We start from the raw sequence: 23290 nt of genomic DNA, 5'->3' as shown, positions 1-23290 counted from the left end.
TTTTACAGGATGCGAATATCACGACGAGCATTCTCACGCTGAAGGTGACTTCGGAGAACGACAATGCGGAGCTGACGTGTCGCGCTACGAATCCCTGGTTCTCTGGCGGCGCCATCGAGGACAAACGTATCATACGTGTGGCATGTAAGTACCAACCATAGAAGAACTGTTGCTGCTGCTGATGCTGCTGCTGAATGAACTCTGGTCATACTTTCAATTATGTCAACAATACGCAACACACACAGAAGAGATATATAGAGAGAGAGTGAGAGGCTTATGTGTCAGCATGCTGCTGGCTTTAGCTTTGTCTTGGTGTGTGCGTGTTGCTGAAAGCACTTTCCGCCGAGGCAAGTCCAATTAGAAGCGTATTAGGGCCAGAGCAACATAATTTGATTAGGGCAACTGAGCACACACACACCCCATAGGCCTAGCTTGGCCCCAAGGCCAACAGATTCACCTGTTGGTACGCTCTAAGCGGCTTATGAAATGCAGTCATGTTGTCATCAGCATCCACAACCAACAGCCACACAAACGAACACATACAGAGAAAGCATCATCATCATCGTCGTCATGATTGTTCGTTGTGGTTGTTGGTGCTTGTTGCTCGTTGGATGTTGGCTGTTGGCTGTTGGCTGTTGGCCTTTTGCATTGCGGACTGCTTCGACTTGGCTTGATTAAATTTTCACTGTTATGTTTCCTGCACTCATTTTTCGCCTAGCCCGCCCATAATATTGGCAACATCCGCTTCCGGCTTCCGATTTACATTACTCCTGCCTGCGAGTCCGCAACTCAGTCACTCAGTCGCATGGCAACAGGCAACAATCAGTCGTGCCACCAGCCACGAGCCACGAGCAAGAGGCAAAGGGCAACAACGAAATTAAATTACCTGCACTCAGAAGAAGCTCAAGAAGGAGCTTGCTCCTTGCTAAAGCTCGACCTCAGGCCGAACTTCATTTCAGTTTAATTTTGTGCGGCATTTTTAATAATTCACCATAAACGTCAGCAATTTTTGCTGACGACTCCGACAGCGAAAGACGCGCCGCCATAGTTTTGTCCCCACACAAGATGGCGGCCGGATATGACGCGCTGCTGGCGCCAGTCTCCGCCCTCGCCTTCTCCTTCACTCTCTCTCTCACGCTCTCGGTGGGCCGCGTATTAGATTTTTACAACCGTAACTAATAGACCCATTTGGCTTATGGCCAAAAGCAGGCCGTGTGTCCCGTAAAGGATGTGCAGCCAAGCGGCACTGCAAAGAAAGCAGAAAATATAAAGAAAGGCTGCCCCCAAGGCAACACCAGACTGACCAAGAGAAGCAGCGGCAGCAGCTTGAGTTAACTACATTACGCAATGGCCAAAGAGGCTGGCTGACCGGCTGTGTTGTGGGGCCTCACCTTATGAGCCATTTGCGTTTATTATTTGGACTTTTATCCGGCTATTTGTAGCGCTCATTAGATTTGACGCGCCGCCTCCTCCACTTACATACTTTATTTCTATTCTCTACTCTACTCTCTCTTTATTTCACACACAGATCCGCCCACCGTGTCGGTGCATTTGGCCAACGAGGATCCCAGTCGTATGGTTACACGTGCCGAGGGCCAAAATGTCACGTTCAAGTGCCGTGCTGATGCGAGGCCTCCGGTCACCAGCTACTCCTGGTTCAAGAACGTAAGTAGCGAGCGAACAACTGCTGACGCCTATCAAGTAGCCAGACACTTTGGCAATTTTTATTATCAATTGTTTTGGTTTAGGGAGGGGAGGAGAAGCTGTCGACATTCTTGTGGCAACTTAAGCAGACACTTTGCGGTTTAATTTAATTTACCGAAATTGTTTGCAACGCCAAAATTTCCAACGCTGCGGGCAACCCTCGACAAACACTCGGCCAGGCGCAAAATATGTGGCCTATTGGGTTACCAAGTGGGCCGGCCACGCCCCAAAATGCCTTCTATGGTCGAAGGGAAAAGTTTCTGCACTATTTCAACGTATACTTGATATATGAGATTGAATGCACATAATTGCTTCATGATGCCTTTAATTGAAGCCCAGTTCGTATTACAAATTATTTAAGCATTAATCATACGACATGTAAGCCAGATTTCAGTCACCCCCTTACTGAGCAACCTTGCTGGCCATGTGGCATTCGTCTTTCATTCATAATCGCATTAAAGCCACAAAGCTTGACCATCATTGTTCGGCCCCCAAAAAGATGTATTGTGCCGTTGTTATAACTAAACAGTCAAGGTTTTGACATCCTTTGACAGTTTTGTTCACATGAACACATCATCATTTTTCATGGCACACCACAAAATCATATTTCTTTTGGCTTTATTCAGCCAGTGTTCGCTCTCTCGCTTCACATTTAACAAATTACTTGAAGCCATTGTGACTAAAAATCAAAAAAAGAAGAGAAAAACTTTGCAATATTTAAGGCAATGCGACTTTTCGACCTTTCGTCCATTCACAAATAAAACATTCGCAAAAATTATGAAAAACGATGCGCCAAATGTGCACAAAAGGGCTGCAGAAAGAGCAACAATTGAACAACTTTGGCTGTTGCCAGTTTACTTTCGCAATTCCGGCAGCAGCTGAGATTTGTTTTTTAACCCGAAAACTTTTTAAAATGAAATATGGCATATGATTTTTATATTACTATCGAGCAATTCAATTTGTTAGCTAAACAAATTCTTTTGTTTAATATGCAACTACAACACAAATAGAAAAAGCGTGCTAAGATCAAGAATAAAATCTTGAATCAAGATTTTAACATTTCAAAATTCATGGTTTATTCTTAAATCACGATCAAAATTTTACAATTAGAGTTTAGGATTTTGATATGGTTTCAAATATCAAAGAGACATAACCTTAAATCAAGCAATCTGTTTTTCAATCTAGATTTTTTCTCAATGTATGGAACAAACTTATCAATTGTGTAGCTCAAACAAGAGTCTTCATATCAAGTTATGCAATTCAAAGTTGAGTTGTTCCCTTGACATTTCTGCTTTTACAAGCTGAAGGACACTTCACGTATAAAAATATATACTTAATGTCAACTAAGCTGGCAGCACTTTTAATATGATTATAAACAATATTTTCTATATTTATTTAATAGCTGCGGCCTGTTGACGGTTGTCAGTTGTCAGTTGCTGTGCGTTGTGCTGTGCATGTTGCTGTTAAGTAGACGGCAGTAAATGCATTAAAAATACATTATGTAATGCATCGGCAATTAGCTTTCTCTATGCCTCTGATGGTTAACAACATTGCATTTTAATTCATTTTGCAAATTAACATATTATGAAAATTGTATTCAATATTTCCCCAAGCAAAAAAAAAGTCAGAAAGAGGGGGAGTGTTAGACTAATTGATACCCTATAACATAAGCGTTTAAATATTACTGAATATAAAATGTAATGTAGCTACTCTTAAATAATTTATCCTTTTTGTAGAGTATTTTGTCAGACAATTGAAATGCAACTTACAAATATTTTAAATACATATGAATGCGTGTGAATTTACGATATTCAATTCAAGTTTTGACAGCTGCACAAATGACACTTCATTTTCATCGTTGAACGAAAAATTATGGAAAATTAATTTGAAATTTTATTTTATGCAAAGCCACATTGCATTTCAGTTAATTGAGTGGGTGGCACAAGAAATGTGAAGGGAAGAGGAAGAGCAAAAATAAAATCTAGCAGAGCTTGCAAAATACAATTTCAACAATTGAATGAGAGGTAAAAGCTGCACTCAAATGCAGAGCGACCATAATGCGATTTGCAATTGAATATTTGAAACACTTGACAGTGTTTTGCATGCAGCATATTATTACCAAGTATCATCATAATATTACTCGCTTCTGATGTTGTATGTTAATGACACAAAAGCGAGAATGTTTAAATAAATGATGGAAAAAAATATCACAGAAGCATCTTTTTTTGCTATTTAAAAATATTCATTAAATTTATAGAAATAAATAGTTATTGAGAACCATTGAAAACAGAGCCAAGGTAATTTTAAATATACAATATTTAATACATTACAAATATGTTTAATTAATAGCTTGGACTCGAGTGTGAATTTACTGTGACACTACTGAAATAAATATATCAAATAATTCTCATCTTCAATGTGGTTAAATCTGGTTTCGTGTTCAATTTAAATTATTTAATAATTGAGTGCTTTATCTGCAATATATTTTATACAAATAAGAGGCTTGTGTTGCAATAATTTTTGCCTTTATTCGAAAACTTTAATCAAAAGCCTTTGACAGAAAAACAATTTACAATTTGCAAATGAACTTGCTGCGTCTTCTATACAATATATTTCGCTCTCTGATAACTTTTTATACCCGGTGTGCATAGGGTAGAAGTGTATTATATGTCAGTGAACTACATGTCAACATACTTATTATATAAAATGGTATATTTTTAGTATTTTTGCGGTATATTAATTTGGTATATTTTAAAATAAATACCGCAATTAAATTGATTTGAATGAGTACTATATGAATATACCAATTATAGTTCATATAGTGTATATTAAGTATTTTTGCAGTATATTTATTTGGTATATTTTTAGCATTTTATGGTATATTGGTATATTTGGTATATTTTAAAAAATACCGCAATTGAATTGGGTTGAATGGAGTACTAAATGAATATATATATATATATATATTATACTCCACGGTATATATTTAGTATTTTTGCAGTATATTAATTCGGTATATTTTAAAACGAATACCACACTGCTTTTCTTTGAATGAAGTATTATATAAATATACCAAATACAGAATATGGTATTTTCTTAGTACTTTTGATGTATGTCAATTTGGTATATATTAAAATTAATACCGCATTATTTAAAATGTGTTGCAGGTATTTCACAGTCGAGCACACTCGACAGTAACTTTCTTTCTTGTTTCTTTTCGTTTCGAATATTATATTTTATGCTGATATGGTTGTTTGTTTTTCTCGTTTTTGTTTCTTTGCAGGGCATGCGTATGTCTGGCGAGAGCACGGAAATCATGCACTTGACACAGCTGGAGCGGGAGAGCGCAGGAGCGTATGCTTGCGGGGCAACGAACACCGAGGGGGAGACGCGCAGCTCGAGTCTCACACTAAAAGTGCAGTGTAAGTAAGCAGCTTTTGCCAGCTGCCACACAACAACAACTACGTATATATGCCACAATATAGTTGCAAGTTTATTGTAATAGAGAGAGAGGAGAGCACTGCGAATACAATATGATGAAATAACATGGCGGAACGGAAACGGAAGTTGCAAAATAAAATCAACTGCTGCAGCAGCAGCAGCAACAACGACAAAAAATATTAAAGTTGCCAACTTTTGCAGCGGATGAGGAAATTGCTTAGAAATGATGCATGGCCAAACCCATAACTGAGTGTGTATGCGAGTGTGTGTGTGTGTGTGTGTGAGTGTGCGTGCGCGTGCTTGTTTACAATTGTAAAATTGTTGTTGCCGCCAGTCTAAATAACCGCCATTGATTTACACGCAAAACTTTTGCCTATAAATTTAACTGGCAATTTTTGCCCTGCCAACTTTTTCATAAACCTCACGTCGAGTCGCTGAGCTGAGCTGAGTCGAAGCAAAGTCAACTCGCTTTGAGTGTGAAGTGTGTTGTGCTGCCTTTTGAGCCTTTGGGCCAAACGCTTGGCAAATTTTTCATCTTGTGATTAATGTGCATTGCATAAAACGGCGATTGAACTAAATAAATCAGAGTAGCAACAAATTGAAATCAATTCTCGTTTTACCTTGTGCCCCCAAAAAAGAAATGTTGCCTGGCCGGAAATCTAGAAAGGAAACTGCTGCATTTTTCAAACGGAAATGCAGTACGACAGTTTAAGTAGTTTATATTTTGTGAAATTATGAAAGTTTCACGAGCAACAAGTGCAACAGGAAGTGAAGCACAATATGCTGCAGACGTTGAGCTGCGATAACAGCGAGAAGAAGTAATAAAGCTTCAAATACTTATCAGTCTTGGCGTGACTTACATTTTAAAGGCACACTGAAGTATATAGATATAACATATATGAGTGTGTGTGTGTGTAATTTCCAGAGACAGACTTGGCCCTGGGCTAGAGCACAACTTCCGTGTGTACTTGTATCGTATCTGGTCTCATTTTACAGAGGCAGCTTGCAAGTGAAAGTAAACTCGACAACATCTTCTTCAATACCTGCTCACACTCGCAGACTCTGCGCTCTTTTATGCATGTGCTGGGGCACAACAACAAAAGCAGGCTTGGAAAGTCCTCACGTTCATGAAACGGAAACATGTTAATTACTATGCCCAAGGCTATGTATCAGGCTCGACTTCCTTCTTGGATTTAGCCTCTTTTTGTGTATTCTCCGGCTGTTCAGTGTGCTGCTAAGCTCCAGAGACGTGCAGACTGTTTTCCTGCTCGCTCCTTTCATATTTGAAAGCTAAAAGCAAATTTAAAAAAAAAAAATGAAAAACTTTTTTTATGCGGCTTAACGATTTCTTTTTTTCTCATCTCCCTCTCATTTTTGAGCCTTTGCGATTTGTGTTTTCATTTTTTTTTTTTTTTTTGCTTTGTTTTGCAGTCTCGCCGCGTTGTAAACCAGGCACAGAGCAAACCTCGATTGGAGCCATCAACATGCACTCGATACAGGTCAAATGCGAGGTGGACGCCGATCCGCCCGAGTCGGTGAGATTCAGTTGGACCTACAACAATACACGCAACGTGTCGCCGGTAAGTTACAACTCACAATTGCATACCGAAAAACTTCGAGTTGAACTGTAATTAAACGACAAAAAAAAACGAGGACTGACTTGAAATTATTGATTCAGTTGTGGAAAGAAAAAGGGTGCAGAGCTATTAGCAAAACTTGTGTGTTAAATACTTGGGGACAGCAACTCAGATTGGGGACTGGCAACTTTGTACGTGACTGAATTAAAATTTAATCAAAATGTATAAATTGTGCTTTGGTCGAGCAGCAGCAGCTGGCCGAAAAAGAAGTTTGTGGTTTTCATTTGAAATGCAAAGAAGCAGCAGCAGAAAGATACAGACTGAAAGTGCAAAGCTTGAGTTTGAGCTTGTGCACTATAAATAAAGTAATTCATTTACCGCAAAAGTTATTTCGAAAATCCCAACTGAACACACAATGTTTGCATTGCCCGATAAAACCCGATTTGATTTTGAGTAATCCTTTTTTCGGTTGCAGGTGCTCAACTCAAGGATACAATCGAATGGCCTCACCAGCACTATGACGTATCTGCCGCAAACCGACTCCGAGCTAATAACTCTAGCCTGCTGGGCCAGCAATGTGGTTGGCAGACAGACGGCGCCATGTCTCGTCCACATATTGCCAGCAAGTAAGTACACTAAATTTCCCTTCATCTCTATCCCTTCTCTCCTCTGTATTGTGTGCAATTTAAACAAGACGTTGTCTGGTGTCGATGTGGGTATCTATTATGCACATCTAAGGATCTACTTACATAATTGGAGTGCAACGGCATCATTAATGCAAACTGTGGCCATGCCTCAAGCCACACCTTTATTTACCCTGCCCCCAAAATGCAGCTGACTATCATTATGACTGCGACTATCAATCCCTACCATTTGCAGATGCACCCGAGGCACCCAAGGCCTGTGAACTCCGCAACGATACCGTCCTCGAGGTGGTCTGTGTCGCTGGCAGCGATGGCGGACTCTCGCAGTACTTTATGCTCGAGGTGGTGGGCGGCGATTTGCTTTATGCCAGCGAATCATCATCGGCTGGCAACCGAGGCGGGCAATTCGGTGAAACGCTGGGCAATGCGGACAATGAGATATCCACGTTGAATGATCAGGTGAGTGAAAAGGATTCAATTGAATTGTTGCCTTCAAGCATTCGCATATGGAGTGAGTGAGTGAACGTTGGTCAATTAGTGTGCGCTTGTCCTTTCTGACTTTTCCGCTTGAATTATTAATAAATATGATTTTGGAGCAGGCGCTCAGCTCAAGCGTAAAAAGGACAACGTAATTAATGCTATAAGTTGCCAAGTTGAAGGCACACAGTTTAACCAACTGAGGGAGGGAGGAAGGGTAGGGGATGGAAGGCAAGGCCTGGACTCATCCATAAGCCAAACACATGCTGAGTTATTAAATTATCTCTGTCACTCGTAAAAGAGAATATCATATGAAAATTTCATTTCATTTCGTTTGGTTGCTTTCAGCAGCAGCAAGCAGGGAGAGGGGAAGGGGAGAGGGAGAGGGGCAGGGAGAAGTGCCTCGGGAGTGAGGCAACTTGGGCTTCAGCTTGGTTTGGTTTGGCTAGGTTTTGTTCATGCAGCGTTAGCCAGTCGAGGCGAGGCGAGTCGAGTTTATTAGCAAAGTAGCCAAGCGCAAAGAAGCGACAGAGATGCAGATGCTGAAAGAGTGGGAGAGAAAGAGAGGGGGAGAGAAATGACGAGCAGGACATGAACGTTGACCAATGTTGGACGTTTGCAGCTTTAAAGTTTTACGCTAGATAAAAATGGCAAGCAGAGACAGTGACAGAGAGCGAGAGAGAGCGAGAGGAGACACATTGACAGCAGCTTGGAAGGAAGAGAAGGAGAAGGGGACGCAGGCGAGTGGCAAATGCGCCGCAAGGACAACATAAATTACTTACGCTTACTTGAGTGGGAATTTGTGCGTAACCAACGAAGCTCACTCGATTGTGTCCCATTACGGCAAACGGATATTCAGTTTAAAATTTCCCAGACAGAACAGAACAATGTGTCCCACTGCAGCAGCCGAGTGTATCTCTTTCTCTTCTCTCTCTTTCTCGCTTTCGCACACACGCACATTTTTAGGCATGAATAATTATTTATGGGCTGTGTTGCTCAGCTCTGCTCTGTGTGTTGTGCCCAAAGTTTGGGGCAACGACAAAAGTTGGCAACAAATAAACATAGCATACTTTACAGCGCTCGGCCATATGTCCAGCATATTATTAAGCACACACGAGATACGTGTATCGCTTCGACTGTCAACTGGTTATCTCGCAAGCAAAAAGAGAATTCTCTGTTTATGGCCTGTTTTTTGTTTTCAACTTTATCTTTTGTGTATGCTCTTTTTTTTCAGGCTACATCTGCACCCATCTTTCGAATGCAGGAGAACAGTCCACAATTTCGTTTGAATAATTTAGAGCCGGGACGTGAATATCAATTTTTAGTTTATGCCGTTAACGCCAAGGGACGCAGCGAGCCGCCGGTGGTGATTGAACGTGTGCGCGTGGCTGCACAACTGGGACCATATGGTGAGTACTAAAGCCCAAGTAACCGACTAACCGACTAAACGAATAACCCAAAGAGAGAGCACAAACATGGCAGTAAAGTGTGCCAAAATATTCGCCAATTGCCAGAGCCTGAATTTGCCTGTTGGCTGCTGTGGGTCACTTGCCACTGGCCAGAGCCAATAAACTTGACTGAGTTGGGTAGTTGAAGCTGATGCTCCCGTTGCTTGTAGTTCAACTGTTGTTGGCTGTGTCTAATTCAACGCTTCAGTGCATTTTCAAATCAACGCAAGTTCAAGGAAATCGTCTTCAATCAGCCGCCGCGAAAACTTTCTATGTGTGTGCTGGAAACAAGGAAAAAGGCAACCTGATGTCCTGACTGCCGTATGTGTGGGCGTTGAGGCCGCCCTTTTCTAATCCACTGACTGAGTTATGCAGCGATGCGTAAAGCATTTCAGCATTTTCCATCAATGCGAAGGCACACAGACAGAGAGAGAGCGAAGGAGAGAGAGTGAGCATATTACGTATACGCAAGGGCGTGCCGCTTCAGCCTCTTCATTTTACCCATGCTTAACGACATAACGACAGCTGTGTATGTGTGTGTCTCAGTGTGTGTGTGTGTGTCATTGGCAATGCCTTTCTTTATTTCATACCCATCGAGCAAAGGCAAAAGCGAAATTGCTTCAATTTTCGTTTTGCTTAACGGCAGACGCCGTAGACACTTTGCTTTTATTGTTCGCCTCGCATTCAACATTCGGCATTCGCACTCAGCGCGTAACAATAACAACAAGAGCAACCACAACAACAGCAACAACGAACACTACGTTGTCATTATTTTCATGCTGATTTTTATTTTTATCTGCATTTCCATTACCGTTTTCATTTTCATTTTGCGTTGCGCTGCGTTGAGCGTCGCCTACCGCATTGTTTGGCCATTCGGTTTCGCCGTTTTCCATTTGCCTTAACGCTGCCATCTTCGGCCATAAATCACACATACGTATTACCCAATTTAATGCACCTAATTGTATTTGATACGCAAATGTTCAATTATATGCCAGGTCAGTGGCAAAGTTCAGCATCGAATGGGTTAGTTGCCACTCTGTCTCTCTCTCACTCTCTGTCTCTGTGTCAGTCTGTCAGCATTATGCGGTCGCATTAAGGCCAGAAACTGTGCGCGTCGACACAATAACTGTAATTACCAAAGAGCCATAGACACACACACACACACAGAGAGAGAGAGCGAAGCGAACGAACAACGTCGAGGCCAAGGACTACGCAAAAGGATCCCCCGAAGGCGAGCGCAAATAATTTATGCGAAATTTTAACAGTGGCAGCGCTGTGGCGCCTACGCAATTTCTATTATTTACACATTGCCTGGGATTTCTTTCCCCTCCTCCCCCTTCCTGGCCTCCTCTTTCTATTCACGCTCTCTCGCTGTGTGTGGTAATAAATTCTCAAGACAGGAACGAAGGTGAAGTAACAATATTTACGTGTGAATAATAGCAAATCCGTCGACGCTTGACGCTGATTTTTGCTGCTGCTGATTTTGAAATCAGTTTCTGCCAGCCAAAAAGAGAAAAAAATCAAATTGAGAAAATGGCAAAAAATAACAAGAGCATTTATTAGATGGAAAACAAAAGACGTTGCCCGAAAATTACAATCAACCAAAAGCCAAAACGCTCATTTGCTAAGCAACTGGTAACTGGTTAAGCGAAATTGAAACAAAACGAACAAACGTCGAGAAAAAAAGAAACTGAAATTGAGCCGCAGGTGTAGGCAATTTCCACTTAAATGCTCGCTCTGCCACTTGCCACATGCCACACACTCTTGGCACTGTTTCAACTCGCAAATGGAGCGGAAATGCTGCACAACAGAGGCAGGTGAGGCAGCTGCTGCTGCTGGACTCGCTTGGATTGGGCTGACATAAACGAATGTATCGCATAAATCTTGCCACAGGGATCATCATCTCGCAAACAGTTGCAATTTCCGCTGGCTCATCTTTAGCCTGGCAAATCTAATAAATATAAACAATGCCTCTCACATGTTCATAATAATTGGCAAAAGCTTTTCTCTCTGCCAATAAGATGCTTGATTGGCCAACAACAACAACAACAGCAAACCGGAGGCAGCAATTAAAGCTTTTGCCTTGAGTCAAGGTCGTCGCTAGACCCTCACGTCGATTGCCCAATTTGGCTAATTTCAATTTTCAACACAATTTGCCACGGCAACACAACGACACAAAATCCCCACGTACAAACGAACAAACACAAACACAGTTAAAGCAATCAGTTAAGCAAAAAGCACGGCGAACAGCGTATGAAACAAAACAAATAAATAAAATGGCAAAAGGAAAAAGCAAACCGTATCAAACTAATTTCGAGCAAATAACAAATCATTGTGCAGACTCTCCCCCTCTCCCCACCACCACTCTCTTCCTTCATATAAAACTACTATTTGATGGCTAACGTGCGACCCACTTTCTTTCGTCTTCTCTCTTACAGATGAATCCATACTCTCGGAGGATCCGACGCCCGCGGAAACCACGCATCATGTGGGCGGCGGCATCGTTGGTGGCAACGGCAAGGGAGGCGGCGTTGGGGGCGGCGGCGGCGGTCTTTCGTCGGTTGGCGTCGGCGCTGGCGCCAGCATTGGCAGCGGACCGGAGAAGCAATCGACGCTGCTGATACTCGCCGCCGTTGTGGCGATAGGCGTCGTCATTGTGACGTCAATTATCGTGGCCGGCATCGTTGTTGTCTGTCGGCATCGGCCGCGGCCACCTGAGCCGCAGGAAGTGCGCAAGAGCATGCGGTAAGTGCCACTAAATACCCTGTAAGAGGTGGTTGAAAAGGGTTGCTTAGCTTCCATATATGATTGTATACAAAATATAGTTCATAGCGTGTCTGCTAGTCGTATATGTTATATTCACTCTCGACCGCCTTTGTTGTCTTGCTGTTATTGTTTTCAGTGGAGCGTATATAAAAACTAATAATGAAATTGTTGTGCCGTGCTGGTGCTGCTACTCCGCGTGTGTGTGCAGAAATAATTACAGCATTATTTATGTGGCGCACGTGTAGAACGCAGGCAGCAGAAGGCAAAGTAAAGTGGAAATAATTGTAGCATACTTTTCTGCGCTCATACAATGTAATTAAAGTAAAGACGAAATGCATGCATAATCAATGTCTTTAAAGTTTTCTACGCTTTAATCAAAGCGAGAGCGAAATCGAAAGAGGCTGAGTCTGATGTCTGGGTTCATTAGGCAACTGGGCTGGAATGGCCGAATCGATTAGCCCGCAGCGAACAAACGAACGAACGAAGGCTAAACGAAGTTCACGCAACTGCCCACTAAATTATGCTTAGACTGTAATTAAATTAATTAAACCTGCACCTGACTACGACCCACAAAAGAGCTGGTAAAAGAATCAAAATGAACGACACCCTTTTAGCCTCCTCACACACACACACACACACCACACACACACACCTACACATATATTCCTGCTGAGTCTCTGCAGCGGAAACGGAAGCCGCTTTCCCGCTTGCCGCAGTGCCAAGTGAGTTTCATTTAAGATAAGAAATCAGCGTTTACTTTGAAAAGGTCGCACCAGCAACGAGTAGATAATTAAGCAGCTGCTTAGCCTGTCCCAGCTACCTTTCCCTTCTTCCCCTCTTTCGCAACCTCTCTTGTCTCTTCCTCTCTGCGGACTCTGTCAACTGTCGTCTGCGGCCAGGTGCCAGTTGAGGCTAATGAAAGACAAACTTGCACTTGCTGCCGCAGCCACAACGCACTTTGTGTGTGTCGCTCTTTCCACCTCTCTTCCTACCTCTCTTCCTACCTCTCTTCCCCACTTCCTACCTCTTCCCCTTTATCTACCTCTTCCCTCATTCTACTTCTTTTTTCCTTCTTCTTCTTTCCTTTCCCTATTTAGCTGTACTTCATATTGATGCTGCCACTTAATCGTATCTGAGATTATCTGATTCATGCGCTGGCCTTTTTGGCACCTTCGACTTTCCTTTCATTTTTGCCCCACTGTGCGCTTGGCCAAATATTAATTAAAATTGCGACAGTCAGTTGATTGGGCGTCACATCAAAGCGCGACCCGAAAATGCGGGTCATTAAATGCTGCCGCTGCAAATTGTGAGCTTCGGCTTTGGCTTTGACCATTGCCAAACATAAGCACATTATGTCAGCTCGTGGCATGCCACACACACACACATATAAATATGTTACATACACAGAGAATTTTGCAACATTTTAAACAGCTGACCGTCTGTTTGTCTCTCAGTCTGTCTGGCAACTGTTTCCCTTCTCGCGTTCGCTACATTTTCAGGTGCGCCAGTGCATAAATTTTAATGATTTGCCTTTTGTGGCAAAAGTATTAGTGCAAATATTTGCACACACTCTCTGTATGTGTGTGTGGCAAAGTTGCAACTGATAAGAGTTTGCTTTAATTAGCATTCACCGGGGAGGAGAGTTTGCTCTCATAAGCAATAGTTTATTGAATGCGCCAAGGTGCACGCTGCGTATACGCGATTAAATTGAAAAAAATGCCCTCGGCAAAAGTTGCACAAGCAGTTGCTCCCCAAAGACATCAACTTTGACTTGCGAGCTGAGGTGAGCTATGCCATCGCTTAGCCTGTTTATTTTTATACCCGCTACCCAGAGGGTAGAAGGGTATTATAAATTTGTGCCTCCAGGAAATGAGTGTAACAGGCATGTGGAGGCAACTCTGATCAGAGTGCATGTGTCTGTCCGTCCGTCTTAATAACTAGATCTCAGAGACTATAAAAGATAAAGATATAACTTTTATTCGACAGCAAGCGTAATTAAAAAGCTAGTCTTTAAAGATTCCCGAAAATTTGTTAGAACACACAGAGAATACTTGTGAAGTTATTAAAGAAATACTTTTGTATGGTATATTTATCAATCTATGGTATATTTTGAAAGTATCTCTATACAAATCTACCAAATATACCCGTTGGTATATTTTCATTATTTTTGTGGAATATTTTAAAATATATTAATATATCAAATATGGGTATTGGTTGGTATATTTTCATTATTTTTGTGGAATATTTTAAAATATATAAGTATACCAAATATAAAAGTATATATATTTTTTGAATTTTTGTGGTATATTATTTTGGTGTATTTAAAGAATAAGAATATACCAAATATGGTCATTGGTATATTTTTAGTAATTTTGCGATATAATAATTTGGTATATTTTAAATTAATACCAAACTATTTTGAATTTATTCAATATCTTTTACAAAATAGCATTCGGTATATTTTTAGTATTTTTAAAATTAATACCGCACTATTTTAGTTTTTTCAATATTCCTTGTTATATTTTCAGTATTTTTTCGGTATATAAATGTTGGTATATTTTAAAATGAATACCGTACTATTTTGCTTTTCATAAAAATGAGCAGCTGGTATCTCACAGTCGAGCACACTCGACTGCAGCGTTCATACTTGTTTTTCTATTATCTATGCAAAAACAAAACAAAACAGAAAAAAGATAAATGTGGACATCGTCCAGGGAACTATTAACAACTTGCTGGCATCAACAAAGTGAGGGCGTGTCTCTGACTCTCTGCTCTGTGTGTGTGTGTGAAAAGTTTTAATAGATTTGTAAGACTTGTTTTTCATCTCGATCTCTTTTTTTTTGTTTCTATTGCTCTCCCACAGGCCGGCGCGCAACGATGTGCCCTCGATGTACATTGAGGAGGACGAGCTGAACGAGCTGGAGGAGGGCGGCGGAAGAGCGGCGGAGATACGAGCGCGCATCACTCCGCATCAGGCCACATCGCATCTGTGTGGCGGTGGCGTTGGTCCGGGCGGTGTTGCCCCGCTGGGCGGTCCAGGTGCCATTGTGGGCGTGGCCGGGCCGCATCATTACATCTCCGAGAGCTTCATACAGTACGCGCAGCCCAGTCTAAACGGTACTATTCCAAAATCTATACTCAACAAACTGTAGTCGTTGACTGTCCTTAGCATATAATGTAGTTTAAAGTATTTACTAGTTATCTTTCTTTTCCCTATCTATCTCTCTCTCTCTCTATCTATTGCTCTGTGTCTGTTTTTCTTGCATCCCACTTGGTTTGCTTTTTAGCTCTTGAGTTTCGAGTACGCACTTAATATTAATTTGTATTCATAGTTTAAGTTGATTGAATCGCAACGAAATGAAACGTAAATTGAATTGAATTTGAATTGAAACTTGTCGACTGTAAATACTTTAGCGAAACATCATCATCAATATGAATTGCCTGCCCTGTGTATATATAATATATAGAGTATAAAGAGTACTTATTATGTAGATTAGTTAAAATACTCACAGCAAATTAATAAAATTATATTCAGTTTGTAGTTTTATCTTTTCATTTTGTCAAGCGCATGTTTTACAAAAAGTAGAAATCGACTGGAAAATGCAATTGGATGGGGCCAACTGTGGAGTGCCAACTCGGATTAAATGTCGTCGTTTAGTGCGTCAACTAATTGGCTCTCATTTCATTTTGTAAAGTAGTTCTCACACTGCCTTTTCCCCCCTCTCTCTCTCTGGCTACCCATCTATCTATTTTGCAATTAGCTTTGATCTATAAAGAGTTTCGATTTACTCGTAAATTGATTTATTTTTAGTATTTCTGGCAGTAGGACGCACCGCACTTGAAGTGCACACAGTGCGTATGTGTAATGTGTGTGCACACAGATTAGCTCACCTGTTTACCCCCCCATTAGTTGACATGGCCAGCTCCCTTGTAGCACACTCTTCCCCCTTTCTCTCTCTACATTCTGTCTGCCTCTGACTCTGTATTGACTTTGTTGGTTGCTCTTAACTAATCATCAAACTACAGGCTGTAAATACAAGTTTCAGTAATATTTAGTGGCAAGCCTAGTGCACCCAAAATACTTTAGTAAAACTTTCAAGTTTCCCAACTCTCTCTCTCTCTCTTTCCACTTAGTAACCCCCTCTTGCCCCCCGCCTCTTGCTCTCTCTTATTTACCATCTAACGAAGTTACTTCCCCCCGCTTCGTATACTCGTAGGCGATGTGCTGCTACCTTTGCTTGTTACAGCCACAGCGAGTCAGCCGAGCAGCCATCGTCGTTACCATCGTAGTGCTGCCTCAGCTGCCACAATGTCGGACGTGGTCGTGGCCATGCCACAGCCAGTTGCAGCCAAGCTTTGTGCAACAGCTGCCAATGCGGCCGATGCATCCGCCGTCGTCGCCGCCGCCGCCTGGCCACCCAAATGTATGCAAACTCAATTTTATATAACACAAAATCTGTGCACTGTGCCACAAGAGCAGCATAACAACAACAATTACAAAATCAACAAACTACAACAACAACAACAACAACAATGTATAGAAAAAGAAGAGGAAGAACACGTTTTAAACACCGGCACCTGGCACAGCTTTTACCAGCTTTTCAATTAAGCCAAAAGAGTTGTCGTGCTTGAAAACTGATGCAATAAAACACAAGAATTTACTTGATTTCACATTTTAATTTATCGCAATTGTCATGCTTTGTCTGTGCTGCTGCCTTCCCTCTCTCTCTTTCACTCCTCTCCTCTCTTGCTCTATTGACAACGCTTTTGTCTTTTGTTGAGTTTTTGGCTTTCTCTGGACATTTGGCATATGCGTTTGCCATTTTGCTCTCTCTTTCTGTCTTTTATTCGGCCAACAAAGCCACAAATTTCTTTTAATTTGGGGCATTTTGCTAATTGTTGATGGGATTTCTGTTGCAACCAAAGCTTGCTATTGCATGTGTGGCATTTGCAAATTTAAATCCTCTCAGTTTTTGTTTGCAGATTTCTGCTCTTTTACCTCTGGGCAATAAGAAGCTTTTTTCTAACAATTAAAGGACACTCAGGCGCCTTTATCGACTCCTTTAGCTTTTATAGAATTCCCTGTAATTGCAATCGCCCTTTTCTTCGATGCTTTGCAAAATATTGCATTTAAAAATCACAAATACTGAGTTGAGCTCTGGCTTGTATTGGTATTTATCTGTCTCTGGTAAAGCTCTTTAGCACAAAGTCAGCTACATATTACGAGCACTCAACACACACTCGCATATGCAAATATAACAGGCACATTAGTGTGTGTGTTCAGATTGCGAGACTGCAACAAATTTGCTCCTCGCTCTGTTTATTTTGTGCGCTCTGTATGTAGACTTTGTTTTAACTTTGAATTGCATAAATTTCAATTATGTATTGCGAAGCAACTAAATTAAAAAAAAAGGAAGCGAAAAGCAAAAATAACGTATACGCGCATACGTACGCGAAGCGACGCGTCTCGCTTCGTTTCCTGTGCCTGGCAAATGCAAATATTATTTAATGTGCACATGTGACGTATACGTGATATTATTTCAAATATTATATGCGCACAGCTCACCTCTCATTTTCCATTTGCGCTTAATGGGAATTTCAGCCTAACTCAAAAGTCACAAATTAGCCACATTTGATTTTGTCAGCGTTTTAATTCGCTTTATTCATGTATTTGTACGTTTTCTCCGCCCCCTCCTCCACCACTTCTTTTACTCCTCTTTGGCGTTCCTCTCTGACAACTTTTAATTTATGTACGGGGGCCTGACATCTGCTCCCACGCAAACTCACACACATTTGACTGTCAAACGCTCTTCTTATGTCTGTATTTACTCGCAAAAGCCTCTCCAAAGTTGCCCTCTGACACACACACACACACACACACACACACACACGCACACACCCTTGTACTCATTCTCAGTCTCAGTTGGTACATAAAGCAAGTTGACTTGGACTTGCTTACAAGACACTAACAACTGCTGAAGTCGAGACTAAAGTGCGCCTTGCTTACTGAAACGGTTGCTTCCACAGGCAAAAAAAAAATAAATGTACAAACGAAGCTGATCGACTGGGGAATACTCTGCCAAAAGGTGGCAAACAATGAATTTGCTTTTTGTATTCATTTCTTTACTTCACTTCACTTTACTTTCCACTTTTGGTCAAGTTTGCTTTTGGTTTGTCTTCTCATTTAACTTTGCACTTTCACTTCACTTCAGTTCTCATTTGACTTGCTGCTGCTTAAACTGTTCCTTCTCCGTTTTTGCTTCGTTCTCTCATTTTGCGGCGCTTTCACTTCACTTGTTCTTCTCACTTTTGATTATCTTTTGCTTCTCTGCAGCACAAACTGCATTTGTCATTCTGCTTTCCATTTCGAAACTAGTTTTTACTTTAATATTTGTTCTTAAATTTTTGAGGATTTACTTCTTTTCTTTTCTTACTATTTTTTTGATGGCATTGTTTTTCATTTCGAAAGAAAACTAGTTTTTATTTTAATATTATTTCCTAAATTTTCTATCACTTACTTCTTTCTTTTTTTATTCTACTTATTTAAGTTTTGCTGCTTTGTTTGTGCTCTGCTTATTTACTTCTGAACTCTTATCTTTACTCTACACGTATCTTGCTTGGCTTTCTTCGGCAAATACTCTGCTCTTCTTCATATGAGAAGTAATGGACTCGCTTTGAGCATTATTCAGACAGCTTTTAGCGCAGTAATTTGGGGGCCAGCAAGTGAGCTTTTCTCGTATAGCAAACGCATAAGTATAAGAGAGCAAAACTTGTAAGTTGGCTGACACGCCCTGTCAGAGCTCATTGCTGGCTGACATTGCTGATGGTTGCTGCTGCTGCTGCTTCTTCTGTTGCTGTTGTCATTAGCCAACAATTTTAATTGCATACAGTGCCTCAAAAAGGTGGCCCAAGCTGGTAAATTGAAAGGCAGGTGATGCTGTTACTGTTACTGCTACTGTTGTTGGCCTCTTCATGAGTTACTGTCGTCGAGTCGAGCAAATGCGTTTGACTTTTTCAGCTCTGCTTATTAATGTATGTAGAGTGGGGTGTGTGTGTGAATATGTATTTGTTTGCTTTTTTGCGTATGCTTTTTTTTCTCTTCTCTCTTTTTTTTCGTGCACATTTGTTTCATTTCATGTTGCACCATTCAGTTTGCTCGACTTTTTGTCTTATTGTTGCTGCTGCGTCTCTTGCTGCTGTTGCTGCTGCTGTTGTTTGTCTTGTCTTGTTCTGTTTTGTTTGTCTGCGCCGCGTCAAGAGTCGGGACGCCAACTGGGTAACATTTGTGTAGTCGTCCTTGTGCCGCAAGATGTATGCTACACATATTGTCTATGCGTGAGTGTTGAATGTGTGTGTTGGTTTCTTGCGCACTTCAGCGGCACTCGTCTAATTAGACAGAGTTAAGACAGAGTCCGCATAGCCGGCGTCTTCTTCAGGGAGAGGAAACATCATTTGTTGTTGCGGCTGAAGCGTTTACTTAAAGGCGTCTTAAAGCGTGCCATAAAAATGATGGCAACATCAGCTAGAGATTGAGCTTGAGCGTCAGCTTCAGCTTCAGCTTTAGACCTTTGGCCTGGCATCTACTTTGATGTCTGTGGCAGAACCACATGAAGTGCCGCACAATTTGCTTTGGCAACATTGTTGATGCGGCCTATGCTGCCACACGCACACACACTGGCACACTCTCATAGGTTACACTCTGTGTGGCACTTCAATGTCAGAGGCAACGTTCATTCATTTGTCGTGACGCTTCCGCCTTCCACCTCTTTGCCCTATTTTCGTTGCCTTTGGCACCCGAGGGCTTTGCAACATTTTTGCGACTTTTGACATTTTTAATGCTGCCAGGCATGGCGTGAAAGTATGCGTGAGTGTATGTGTGTGTGTGTGTGATACAGCCTGACGCCAGTTGCTTTAGTTTGTGCGTCTTTATGACTCAAAGACGCCACACAAATGTGACATAAAAGGCGATAATAATAAAATATAACACACAGAGAAAGAGAGCGTCAAATAACAAACTGCAAAATCGTAAACAACAAATGGCGACACACACACACAGAGAGAGAAGTATGGCAAACGAACGCTAGATGGCGCTTAAGTTTCACTCGGAAACTAATACAATCGTGAAATGAATTCTCGGACATAAATGTGCGATAAAAATTAAGAAATTGTTGAATTATTTTATGTTTACGATCCAGACACGAGGGTTGACTCGCAAAAATATTAATATTTATATGCTGCTGACAATTTCATTGTTGTTGTTGTTAATTTTATTATTGTTTATGTGTGTTATCGTTTGTCCATTTGTTAACTTGTTGTTGTGGTTGTCGATGTTGTTGTTGCTCTTATCGGCGCACAGTTGGTCACGCTTTTTTGATATTTGGCTAATAGTTACAATTTCCATTTGCTTTCTACATTTCTATTTTGTCGTTTTATTTGCTGCCAAAACAATTTACAACTGCTTTAAATATGATGTCATTTTGCAAGTGTTGTGAACAAAAAAAAAACAAAACAAATCGAAACATAAACAAACATTGAAATAAGCAAAAAACTAATCGGTAAACACAAATTGTACTTTTGATTTTTCTTCCCGCATCTAACACACACACACACACACTAATACACTAACACACACACACACATACACGCTCATCTGCTTGCCATTGTTGTTGATTTTGTTTTATGCCAACCAACCAAAGTGTATATTGCAGACCCGGATCTGATATTACCGCGCGGCGAATTGGAATTTACGACTCTGGATCCCACGCTGAAGTAATTGTAAAAAGTAATAATATCTACCACACACACACATACAAACACACATAATCCCTTCATCCCTGGATCTGGAATTCGCAGCCCTGGTTCACGCTGATGCACTACGAGCAAGAACAACAGAGCATCATCGTAATTCACGGGCGTTTCATTTTATCGTACATAGCTGTAAATTTTTAGCATAAATTTAAATGTATTAATGTCGAAAGGTATAACATAAGTGCATCCTCTATGCATATATCCTTGTCTGCGTGCGCCGAAACAACCGAAAAATTTATATATATATACACAACAGCAAATTGAAATCAAAGTGGAAATGGTAAGGGAAAAATAGCAATGAACAAAAATAAGTCTGCCTTTGCCGTGCTCTAATCGAAAAAATAACTGAAATCAAAAAGTGAATTTTGTAAATATCATTACACACACATACACACATTTTATATATATATACATTAACACCCATCTGCGAACAGTTGAGAATCAAAAAGAAGAAATAGCCTCGACATCAAAATGTACATAGCAAAAAGAAAGAGGAATGAAGATAACCGGGCAACCATTAATCAAACTGCATTTAAATGTTGAAATAAAATTTAATTAATGAACCATTTTAGTTTGTAAGCTAGTTGGATAGGCGTAAAACAAGTTTAGTCGCTAGGCAAAACTAAAATTAGACTCAAAGAGCGTAAAACCAGGACAAGAGCATAATTGGCATAGCAAGTAGACTATAAATAAATAGTATATAGAAGAAGGAGGAGGAGAGAAAGGAGTAAATTTGTTCACGGATGTGTGCGTATGTGTAATATTCAAGAATTTATTACTGCAAAACTGATATCAATATTGATTAGCCAATACTCAGTTAACTGGCCAAGAGGCGGGCGGGGTCTATTTGCAATTGAATTTATGCAATTTTCATAATAGATTTGTGAATAGGCAAAGTGCTGGCCAAGTTAGCAACTATTTATATATGAATTCATGAATATTCCATTACCATAACAAAAGCCAGGCTGGGCTGGAAAAAGTGAGCACAAAACTCTTCGCAAGTGCATAATGAATAAATGTTAAATAAATTACAGGCCCAAAAATACAAAACTAAGGCAGCAGAAACCGAAACAGAAACCGAAGCAGAAACAGAAGCAGAAGCAACAACAATAATACGAATTAATTCATTGTATGTACATGTTATAAATAAATAACTAAAGTAACCGAGCGACTAACGAAAAACGACATGAAATCTTAAATAAAATATAATTCATATACACAAAACATGCATTTGGTATACGAATGTGAATATCAAATACACAAACACACAAAAACACACACATGAAAAACCAAATGGCAGCCTAGCAAAATATACACTGCGTATGCGTAATAAAATAAATTAAAATTATACCAAAAATAGAGCAGGAACCGAACCGAAACGAGTCGAAATGAATTGTTGGCAAACCAAAGACACAGACAGAGAATTGAACTATCTCCTAGGAGTATCCAAGTATTCTCCTCCCTTTCTCTCTCTGTCTCTTTCCTTCACAGTCGCTATCGCTGTCGCTATCGATGAGTTTCGGTCTCACTCTCACTCTAATTCTGTCTCTCTAAAACTAAACTGATTGTTTTTAAGGCAAAAGTTAGATTTACAAACCAAAACAAAAATGCAAAACACAAAAAAATGCGAAAACAAAAACAAACTTAAACTTAAATTTATATTTAAATTTAAATTAAATGGTAAATATATTTTACAATTAAGCCGAAACTACTGAGTGTGTTAATAATATTAATGAATACTTAAAAATAAATAAACTGAATTAAAAAACCAAACACAAGTATTTTCATCAATTTCAATTACACCCACAGCAGCAGCAAATGAAACGCCAAAAACTTTTACCCAAGGGTTAAGTGATATTAATGCTAGCAGAAAAAAAATAGACATCCTTGAAAAGTGAAACCCCTTAGGAATGATCCAGCAACGGAGAAATGAAGTTTGCCTCCATTAACTGCATTCGCTGAGAGCAGAGCGTGTAATCGAAACAACAGAAAGGCGGTCAGCTAAGTCGGCTTTCATTAATTTACACGGCAACCCTCCTCTAATTTTCCCCCTTGCTGCAACTTGACTTGCATTCCGGATTACTCGTAAAACACTTGCCACCAATGCTGCTGTTGCATTGCCACGCAGTCAATTCTGCCTTCTGCCGATGGAAGTCAATGAAATTTGAAGCAAACTCTTGGCAAACTTTTCAACTGCAGTTTATACCATTTAATACCAGTTTGCTGAATTGCAAAGCATATTTATTAGTCCCGAAACTTTCACATCCAACTTGGCTGCCCCTTCAATGGGTTACTCTAGAGATTCTCCCCTTTCTAAAGAACTTCGAGAGGTTTGTAATTATCGCTGCCCAGTTTAGAAGATTAACTACTCAATATTCTTGCAAGTTTGAAGTGGACACGAATTACTCTACTCAGTGTCATCTTT

General features: G+C 40.5%; 1 protein-coding gene across 6 annotated transcripts in view; it reads left to right on the top strand.

Moving 5' to 3' along the window:
* The window catches only part of LOC133835768 (sialoadhesin), an 82033-nt gene extending 59524 nt beyond the window's left edge, over positions 1 to 22509 (top strand). Inside the window, exons 8-18 of one of the 6 annotated variants that reach the window (XM_062265827.1) lie at positions 9 to 144; positions 1529 to 1665; positions 4988 to 5126; positions 6577 to 6725; positions 7198 to 7348; positions 7602 to 7825; positions 9078 to 9252; positions 11730 to 12036; positions 14921 to 15174; positions 16275 to 16481; positions 20766 to 22509. In XM_062265827.1, the coding sequence (XP_062121811.1) occupies positions 9 to 144; positions 1529 to 1665; positions 4988 to 5126; positions 6577 to 6725; positions 7198 to 7348; positions 7602 to 7825; positions 9078 to 9252; positions 11730 to 12036; positions 14921 to 15174; positions 16275 to 16481; positions 20766 to 20830 (1944 nt within the window). In that variant the 3' untranslated portion in view covers positions 20831 to 22509. Of the gene's footprint in view, positions 1 to 8; positions 145 to 1528; positions 1666 to 3565; positions 3729 to 4987; positions 5127 to 6576; positions 6726 to 7197; positions 7349 to 7601; positions 7826 to 9077; positions 9253 to 11729; positions 12037 to 14920; positions 15175 to 16274; positions 16482 to 20541; positions 20565 to 20753 lie in introns of those variants that run through there. The other 5 variants (XM_062265828.1, XM_062265829.1, XM_062265830.1 and 2 more) reach the window with 5 other exon arrangements.
* The last annotated feature ends 781 nt before the right edge of the window (positions 22510 to 23290 follow it).

This window comes from Drosophila sulfurigaster, chromosome 2R (assembly GCF_023558435.1).
Source record: "Drosophila sulfurigaster albostrigata strain 15112-1811.04 chromosome 2R, ASM2355843v2, whole genome shotgun sequence".
In the NCBI taxonomy this organism is placed as follows: domain Eukaryota; kingdom Metazoa; phylum Arthropoda; class Insecta; order Diptera; family Drosophilidae; genus Drosophila; species Drosophila sulfurigaster.
Note: the sequence above shows the minus strand (reverse complement) of the source record. Positions and strands in the feature narration are given on the sequence as shown.